Source organism: Mandrillus leucophaeus, unplaced genomic scaffold (assembly GCF_000951045.1).
Source record: "Mandrillus leucophaeus isolate KB7577 unplaced genomic scaffold, Mleu.le_1.0 Scaffold401, whole genome shotgun sequence".
NCBI classification, from domain to species: Eukaryota; Metazoa; Chordata; class Mammalia; order Primates; family Cercopithecidae; genus Mandrillus; species Mandrillus leucophaeus.
In genome coordinates, this window is record NW_012104266.1 from 489714 (window position 1) to 500111 (window position 10398).

The window sequence follows — 10398 nt, forward strand, 5'->3', positions numbered from 1 at the left end:
AAATTTATGTTATATACCATATCAGTAGGAAAAAGGACAAGAACCACATGATCATCTCAATAGACACAGAAAAAGCATTTGACAAAAATCAAACACTCTTTCATGATAAAAACACTCAAGAAACTAGGAATAGAAGAGAACTTCCCCAGTGCAATGAAGGGCGTGTATGAAAAACCCACAGCTAACATACTTAATGGTGAAAAAGAGCATACTTTTCCCCTAAGATCAGAAACAAGACAAGGATGTCCACTCTTGCCATGTCTAGTTAACATTGTCCTGGAGGTTCTAACCAGGACGTTTAGGGAAGAAAAATATATAAATGGCATCTAAACTGGAAAAGATGAAGCAAGACTATCTCTGTTTATAGATGACATGATCTTGTATGTAGAAAATCCTAGAGAATCCACTAAAAGTCTATTAGAATTAATATATAAGTTCAGCAAGGTTGCAGAATATAAGATCAATATAAGAAAATAAGTTGTGGTCAGGCACGGTGGCTCACACCTGTAATCCTAGCGCTTTGGGAGGCCAAGGCAAGCACATCACTTGAGGCCAGGAGTTCAAGACCAGCCTGACCAACACAGTGAAACCCTGTCTCTACTAAAAATACAAACATTAACCAGGCATGGTAGCACATGCCTGTAGTCCCAACTACTTGAGAGGCTGAGGCACGAGAATCCCTTGAACCCAGGAGGCAGAGGTTGCAGTGAGCTGAGATCAGGCCACTGCACTTCAGCCTGGGCTACAGAGCAAGACTCTGTCTCAAAAAAAAAAAAACAACAACAACAACAAAAAAGGAAAATCAGTAGTATATTTATATACTAGCAATTAACAATTTGACAATGAGATTAATAAAACAATCCCAGGGCTGGGCACGGTGGCTCACGCCTGTAATCCCAGCACTTTGGGAGGCTGAGGTGGGCAGATCACAGGGTAAGGAGTTCGAGACCAGCCTGGCCAACATAGTGAAACCCTGTCTCTACTAAAAATACAAAAAACTAGCCAGGTGTGGTGGTGGGCACCTGTAATCGCAGCTACTCGGGAGGCTGAGGCAGGAGAATCACTTGAACCCGGGAGGTAGAGGTTGCAGTGAGCCAAGATCACACCACTGCACCACTCCAGCCCAGGCGACAGTGCGAGACTCCGTCTCAAAAGAAAAAAAGGAAAGAAAAGAAAACAATTCCATTTATAATAGCATCAATACAAATAAAATACTTAGGAATAAATTTAACAAAAGAAGTGTAAGACTTGTATACTTGAAAACTACTAAACATCATTGAATTTAATTAAGGAAGCCTTAAATAAATGGAAGGATATCCCACGTTCATGGGCAGGAAGACTTGATATTCTAAAGATGGAATACCCTTCAGATTGCCTTACAGATGCAACACAATCCCAATGAAATTCCATCTGGTTTCTTCACAGAAACTCATAAGCTGATTCTAAAATATATATGGAAATGCAAGGGACCTAGACTATTCAAAGCACTCAAGGAGAAGAACAAATTTGTAAACATCACATTTACTGATTTTAAAACTTTCTACAAAGCTACAGTAATCAAGACTGTGTGGTACTGTGTAAAGATAGACATATAGGTCAATGGAATAAGATTGAGAATCCAGAAATAAACTTACACACTTATGGCCAGTTGATTTTCAACAGTAATGCCAAGACAATTCAATGAGGAAAACAATTTTGTCTTTTCAACAAATAGTCCTAGAACAACTGGATAGTCATATGCGAAATAATGAAGTTGAAACTTGTGGCCAGGCACAGTGGCTCACGCCTGTAGTCCCAGCACTTTGGGATGCCGAGGCAGGTGGATCACTTGAGGTCAGGAGTTCAAGACCAGCCTGGCCAACATAGTGAAACCCTGTCTCTACTAAAATTACAAAAAAATTGGCTGGGCATGGTGGTACGTGCCTGTAATCCCAGCTCCTCGGGAGGCTGAGGCAGGAGAATCACTTGAACCTGGGAGGCAGGGGTTGCAGTGAGCTGAGATCATGCCCCTGCAGTCCAGCCTGGGCAACAGAGTGAGACTCTGTCTCAGAAAGAAACTTGCTCTCATACCATATACAAAAAGTAAAACAGACCAAAACTTAAATGTACGAGCTAAAACTATAAATCTCTTAGAAGAAAACATAGGTGTTAATCTTTGTGACTTTGGATTAGACAATGATTTCTTAGATGTGACACCTAAAGTACAAACAGCTAACCAAAAAAGAGACAAAATTAAAAGCTTTTGCATTGTAAATAATACCATCAAGAAAGTGAATATGATCAGGCATGGTGGCTCACGCCTGTAATCTCAATACTTTGGGAAGCCAAGGTGGGAGGATTGCTTGAGCCCAGGAGTTTGATCCCACCCTGGGCAACATAGCAAGACCCCATCTCTAACAAAAAAAAAAAGAAGAAGAAGAAGAAAGTTAATAGCCAGTCCATAGATTGGGAGGAAAATATTTGCAAATCATATAGCTGATAAGAGTCTTATACCCAAGATAGATAAACAACTCTTACCGGCCGGGCGCAGTGGCTCACACCTGTAATCCCAGCATTTTGGGAGGCTGAGGCGGGCGGATCACCTGAGATCGGGAGTTCACGACCAGCCTGACCAACGTGGAAAAACCCCATCTCTACTAAAAATGCAAAAAAATTGGCCTGGTGTGGTGGCACATGCCTGTAATACCAGCTACTGGGGAGGCTGAGGTTGAAGAATCGCTTGAACTCGGGAGGCGGAGGTTGTGGTGAGCCGAGATCGTACCATTACACTCCAGCCTGGGCGATAAGAGTGAAACTCCATTTCAAAAAAAAGAAAAAAGAACTCTTACCAATCAACAATAAAAATATAACTCAGTTTTAAAATGGGCAAAGCAATAAGTACACGAAAAGGTGCTCAATGCCATTTGCCATCAGAGAAATGCAAATCAAAACCACAATGAGATGCAGTTTCACATCTACTAGGATGGCTATAAACAAAGACAGATGATAGTAAGTCTTAGCAAGAATGTGGAGACACTGAAAGCCTCATACATTGTCAGTAGGATGGGAAAATGGTATAGCTGCTTTGGCAAACAGTTTAGCAGTTTATCAAAAGGCTAAATAAAAACCTAGAGGTACCATATGATCCAGCAATCCCACTCTTAGTTTTTTCTACCCAGGAGATACAAAAATATGTCATATATGCAAAAACTTGCACCCAAATGTTTATGCAGCAGTAGTCATAATAGCCAAAAAGTGGAAAAACCCAACATGTCCATCAGCTGATGAATGGGCAAATAAAATGTGGTCTATCCATACAGTGGAGTAGTATTCAGCCATACAAAAGAATGAAGTACTGATACATGCTACAACATGGATGAAGCTTGAAAACATTTTGCCTAGTGAAAGAAGCCAATCACAAAAGACCATATATGATAGGATTCCATTTATATGTAATATCCAGAGTAGGACATTAAAATCTGTAGAGACAAAAAATAGATGAGTGGTTGTCCAGGGCTTTGGGGTGGGGTGATGGGGTTGTAGGGTGATCACTAAACAGTATATTTCTTTTTGTGTTAATGAAAATGTTCTAAAATTAAGTGTGGTGATGTTTACATCAACTGTGTGAATGTACCAAAAGCCACTGAATCATGTACTTTAAATGAGTGAATTGTATGGTATGTGAATTATATCTCAATAAAACTGTTAAGAAGAACAAAAGAAGAAAGGAGACATCTCTATAAAGTGATGACAACTTTACATTCTACAGGAATACATATTCTACATTGACAAGGATCTTTGTTTTGCTCACTTCTGTATTTCCAATGTCTAGAGCAGTGACTGGCAAGTAGTGCACACTCAATAATGTTTAGTGAATGATTTTAATCATAATTAATGCAAAATCTACCTTTCAAAAAATGAAGGAAGTAGGGCAACAAAAAGTACCACGGGCTTTTCAGTGACTGGAAAGTCAGAGGAAACAGCTAGTTTGAAGAGACAGAGTTGGTTTTAGGAGAATAATCTTTGGGATGGAGAGACCTAGAAAATATTGGATAATGTTGGCCTAGAGTTCAAGGGAGAAGTTGGACTGGACTTTGCAATTAAGAGTTGTCTTTGGGAGGCCAAGGTGGGTGGATCACGAGGTCAGGAGTTCGAGACCAACCTGACCAACATGGTGAAACCCCGTCTCTACTAAAAATACAAAAAAATTAGCCAGGCTTGGTGGTACATGCCTGTAATCCCAGCTACTCAGGAGGCTGAGGCAAGAGAATCACTTGAACCCAGGAGGCGGAGGTTGCAGTGAGCAGAGACCGAGCCACTGCACTCCAGCCTGGGCGACAAAGGGAGACTCTGTCTCAAAAAAAAAAGAGTTGTCTGCATAGAGGTGAAAAATGAAACTTTGGGAGTAATGAGATAATGGAGACAGAGAATATATAGAAAAAGAAGGCTAAGAAGAGAATCTCTTCTTTTTTTATTTTTTTCTGATCTCACTCTGTCATCCAGGCTGGAGTGCAATGGAGCCATCTTGGCTCACTGCAACATCTGCCTCCTGGGTTCAAGCGATTCTTCTGCCTCGGCCTCCTGAGTAGCTGGGACTACAGGCACATGCCACCATGCCTGGCAAATTTTTGTGTATTTTTAGTAGAGACAGGGTTTTGCCATGTTGGCCAGGCTAGTCTTGAACTCCTAACCTCAGGTGATCCACACGCCTCAGCCTCTCAAAGTGCTGGGATTACAGGCATGAGCCACCATGCCCAGCTGAGAATCTATTTCATGTATAAGAAAATGAAAAGAAGACAATGAAATTTGTAAGGTAGGAAAAGAATTAGGATGGTATGGGAAAGTTATTGGTAGTGCTAACGATGCTGGGAGAGAAGCCAAAGAAGATGGTGACTGTAAAAAGACCATTGAATTTAACAAGTAGGAAATTCCAGGACAATTGGTAGGAACTACTTACAAGGGGATTATGGAGTGAGCAATAATGACAATTGGAAGCACTAAACATAGACCTCTCTTTCAAGAAGTCTGGTGCTAAGAAGACTGTTGACTTTCCTCTTTTCACTGGACTAGCTTAGTTCTCTGGCTGTGTTTCTTTAATTATCTTGACTTCTCATTTCAACACACATCTTATTTTATTATAATTGTGTTGCATGGTGTTTGTATTCTCTGGTAATCTCTGTAAGAGTAGTAACCATGTCATGTTTATCTCTGTATCATAGACACCTAGCCCAGTGCCTAATATGTAGTTGATGGCACAGTAAATATTATATTATTGAATGAAATGAATTGTTCTAGTATGCTGGCAAAGACATGACAAAAATGGCTGACCATTCTATCTAGATTCGATAGGAACTAGTGAAGCCAGAAGGAGCTTAATGGATTATTAGAAGAGGGAAAGGGCCAAGAAATCAAAGCAGTTAAATATTGTGTGCTCAGCTGAAGCAGGTGATATCCCATAGTATTTCTTGGTATTCTTTATCTTGAATCTCTGGGAAGAAAGAGCACATTCAGTAATAACCTGTTTTTATTTTTATTTTAGATTCGGGGGTACAGGAGCAGGTTTGTTACAAGGGCATATTGCGTGATGCTGAGCTTTGGGCTTCTACTGATCCCATCACCCATATAGTACCCAATAGGAAGTTCTTCAGCTCTTGCCCCACTTTCTCCATCCCTCCCTCCTTTTAGAGCCCCCAATGTCTATTGTTTCCATCTTTATGTCTATGTGTACCCAGGTTAACCTTGTTTAGTTCAAAAATGAAAAACCTCTTTTTTTTAGCTACAAGTTACTTTAACTTTATAGGTGGTTGGCTATGTGATAGGCTTTTTCTTTTTTGCCAGCCACCCGGGTTTTATAATGGATGGACAGGTAGGGTTGATGGGAAAAGAATACTGGCCTATTTATCAGGAGACCTGAATCCCACCTCTGTCAATAACTACCTATGTGGAAAGGACTGTTCACTAGATGATCTTTAAGCTTCCTTCCAGACCTCACATTCTAGGATATTATTTCTAGTAGTTGACTTATGACTGAGACTCAAGAATTTGGCCACACAGCAATAAGCCAAAGGGAAAAACTACTTCCCCTCTACACACAAACATGGTTTCTAGAACTATGAGTTTTTGACTCATAGGAGAAGATGAAGGCAGCTCACTGTATTGTAGTTAACCTTACAAATCAAGGATGTCTTGAGAGACGCCTTAGTTATAGTATAAGGTTTTATTTTAGCTAGCTGAACAGCAATTCATATCTGACTTTTTTCTTGTCAGGACCGTAAGAGGCAATATGAGCTGCTGAAACTTGAAAGAAACTTCCAGAAACAATCCAATGTGCTCAGACGTAAAACAGAGGAGGTAAGAAAATTCAGTCTGCTAGGTCAAGTATATTGTCATCTTCAGGCTTAAATGCTTGCAAAGTAATATCCTTTAAACGAGCAAGTGTCCTGAGAAACCAGGGATGCCAGTCTTCACAAGCAATTCCTAAATCTTGATCTCTGTTTATATGCCATGACCTGTGAGCAGATAAAAACTTGATGAAAAATGGTACTGTTCAAATAAGGATTTTTTCCTAATTGGACTTGAGCCTTTCCTGAAAAAACAAAGTAATATTGATATGTGACATTTCTAGACACCTAGTCTGCAGAACTTCCTTGAAGTGTATTCCTCCCCTAGGCACCAAAGCAGTAGCTGTTCATTATGTCCATGGAGATTTATAAACCTGGTTCCTATAGGAACTCAAACCCATGTAATTTTTATCTTTACTAATGTGCTAGAAATGGGATTTTTTTTTTTTTTTTTTTTTTTTTTTACCTTTCATTCAACATTACTATGTGCCAAATTTATTTAGGCAGCAGCTGCCAACAAGCGTCTCAAGGATGCTCTCCAGAAACAACGGGAGGTTGCAGATAAGCGGAAAGAGACTCAGAGCCGTGGAATGGAAGGCACTGCAGCTCGAGTGAAGGTATGAACAACTTGAACTGCCATTTCTCTTGTGGACGCTGGGAACAGGAGAAAAGGAGAAATAGCTTTTTTTCTCTTTTTTTTAGAAGTAAACACTGCAAAATCTAAAGTTCTACTTGAAAGCCTTATTTCCTAAAGATAGCAATGTCTTTGAACTGTTGTTAAAGACCAGGAGTATAGAACTCTTTCTATCCTTGCCCCTGTTGAGGTTCAGTTACTTTTTTAAACAGCTTCATTGAAATAGAATTGACGTATTATAAATTGTACATATTTAAAGTTCACAATTTGGTCAGGCATGGTGGCTCACACCTATGATCCCAGCACATTGGGAGGCCGAGGTGGGCAGATCACCTGCAGTCAGGAGTTTGAGACCAGCCTGACCAACATGGTGAAACCTCATCTCTACTAAAAATACAAAAATTAGCTGACTGTGGTGACAGGTGCCTGTAATCCCAGCTACTTGGGAGACTGAGGAAGGAGACTCCTTTGAACCCGGAAGGCGGACGTTGCAGTAAGCCAAGATTGCACCATTGCACTCCAAACTCGGTAACAGAGTGAAACTCTGTCTCAAAAAGAAAAAAAAAGTATACAGTTTGGTGAGTTTGGACACATGTATACACCCATGAAATCATCACCACAGTCAAGATAATGACAGTGTGCTTCATTGCCTAAACTTTCTTTGTATCCCTCTGTAATCCCTCCTTCTCCTCCCCGGTCTACCCCTCTACTCCCCATTTCATATATATTTCTTTATATCCCCACAATGGTTCCAGGCAACCATTAATCTGCTTTCTGTCACTATGGATTTGTTTTCATCTGGAATCATACAGTATGTATTTTTTTCTGGTTTTTATTCAGCACAATTATTGTGAGATTCATCCATGTGGTTGCATATATCATATACAACTTCTTTCCTTTTTATTGCTGAGTGGCATCCTATTCATTGTATGGCTATACCATAATTTTTTTTATATTCACCTGTTGATGGACACTTGGGTGTTTCTAGTTTTTGGCTCTTACAAATATTGCACTCAACATTTGCGCACAAGTCTGTGTGGATTTTTTTTATTTCTTTTGAGTAGATAGCTAGGAATAAAATGGCTTTCTTGTATGGTTGGTGTATGTTTTAACTTGTAAGTGGCTGCCAAACTGTTTTCCAAAGCAGTTGTACCATTTTACATTCCTGCTAGCAATGTATAAGGGTTCTAGTTGCTACACATTCTTACCAATACTTAGTATGGTCAGTCTTTTGAATTTTAGCTATTTTATGTGTGGGGGTAGTGGAACCTCATTGTGGTTCTAATTTTCATTTCTGTAATGACTAATGATGTTGGACATCCTTTCATGTGCTTATTTGCGATATGTATGTTTTCTTTTGTGAAATATCTATTCAAATCTGTCCCCATTTTTAAATTGGGTTGTTTATCTTTTTCTTATTATTGAATTAAAATTCTTTATATATTCTAAATATATTTAACAGAGGACTTCTGTGTTTTGCAAATATTTTCTCCCTGGCTGTGGCTTGCCCTTTTCAATTTGTAACAGTGTCTTTTGAAGAGCAAACCTTTATTATGTTAATGCCATCCAATTTATTGATTTTTTTATTTTATACTTAAACAGTTTCATATCTTACTTAAGAAATCTTGACTGGGTGTAGTGGCTCACGCCTATAATCTCAGCACTTTGGGAGGCTGAGGCAGGAGAATTGCTTGAGGCCAGGAGTTCAAGACTAGCCTGGGGAACAAAGTGAGATCCTGTCTCTACAAAACAAAACTTTAAAAAATTAACCAGACATGGTGGTGCACGCCTTTTGTCCCAGCTACCGGGGAGACTGAGGTGGGAAGATCACTTGAGACTGGGAGGTCAAGGCTACAGTGAGCCATGATCGCACCACTGCACTCCAGCCTGGGTGACAGAGAAAGATCCTGTCTCAAAAAAAATTTAAAACAGAAATATTTGGCTGGCTGGGTGCAGTGGCTCATGCCTGTAATCCCAGCACTTTGGGAGACCAAGGCGGGTGGATTACGTGAGGTCAGGAGTTCAAGACCAGCCTGGCCAACATGACAAAACCCCGTCTCTACTAAAAGTACAAAAATTAGCCGGGCCCGGTGGCATGCGCCTGTAGTCCCAGATACTCGGGAGACTGAGGTGGAAGAATTGCTTGAACCGGGGAGGCGGAGGTTGCAGTGGACTGAGATCGCACCACTGCACTCCACCTGGGTGATAGAGCGAGGCTTCGTCTCCAAAAAAAAAGGAAATATTTGTCAAACCCATGGTCACTAAAATTTCCCCCTAAGTTTTCTTCTAGGAAGTTGTATTTTTTTGTTGTTGTTGTTGAGACGGAGTCTCGCTCTGTCGCCCAGGCTGGAGTGCAGTGGCCGGATCTCAGCTCACTGCAAGCTCCACTTCCTGGGTTTACGCCATTCTCCTGCCTCAGCCTCCCGAATAGCTGGGACTACAGGCACCCGCCACCTCGCCCAGCTAGTTTTTTGTATTTTTAGTAGAGACGGGGTTTCACCGTGTTAGCCAGGATGGTCTCGATCTCCTGACCTCATGATCCGCCCGTCTCAGCCTCCCAAAGTGTGGGGATTACAGGCTTGAGCCACCACGCCCGGCCTGGAAGTTGTATATTTTTAAGCTTTACATTTAGGTCTGTGATTCATTTTGACTGGACACCTTTGTCAAAATCAAATATCTATACATCTATTTCAGATTGTTTTATTGATCTACATGTCTATTTTTATGCCAATACCAAAAAGTTTAAAAATATACAACTTCTAGAAGAAAACTTAGGGGGAAATCTTAGTGACCATGAGTTTGACAAATATTTCCTTTTTTTTTTTTTTGAGACGAAGCCTCGCTCTATCACCCAGGGAGAGTGCAGTGGCGCGATCTCAGCTCACTGCAACCTCTGCCTCCCCGGTTCAAGCTGTTGCTTTTTAAGAAATCATGAAATCAGGCAGTGTAAGTCCTCCAAAGTTGTTGTTCTTTGTCAAAATTGTTTGGGAAAACTAGGTCCTTTGCATTTCCATATACATTTTAGAATTATCTTGTCAATTTCTACAAAACAGCTTGCTCGGAGTTGGATTAAGATTGCATAGAATTTATAAATCAATTTGAGGAGAATCAACATGTTAAGAATATTTAGATACATGAATGCAGTACATCTCTTTATTTAGGTTTTTAATTTCTCTCAGCAACATTTTAGTTTTTAGTGTACAAGTGTTATACATCTTTTGTCAAACATATTCCTGAGTATTTCATATTTTTATGATATTGAAAATGGCATTTTTATTTCCATTTCCAATTGTTTAGATATTCTTGTTGGTTCTCAAAGCTTTTTTGTAGAATTCTTAAGATTTTTTACCTAGACAATTGTGTCATCTGCAAATATGGACAATTTTATTTCTTCTTTTCTGTTCTGTGCTTTGTGTGTGTGTGTGTGTGTGTGTGTGTGTGTGT

General features: G+C 40.1%; 1 protein-coding gene across 2 annotated transcripts in view; it reads left to right on the forward strand.

Annotated features, from left to right (window-relative positions):
* Positions 1-10398, forward strand: part of KIF4A (kinesin family member 4A) — a 128571-nt gene that overhangs the window by 86204 nt on the left and 31969 nt on the right. For both annotated transcript variants that reach the window (XM_011992015.1, XM_011992016.1), the window contains exons 19-20: positions 6247-6330; positions 6824-6937. In XM_011992015.1, the coding sequence (XP_011847405.1) occupies positions 6247-6330; positions 6824-6937 (198 nt within the window). The remainder of the gene's footprint in view (positions 1-6246; positions 6331-6823; positions 6938-10398) is intronic.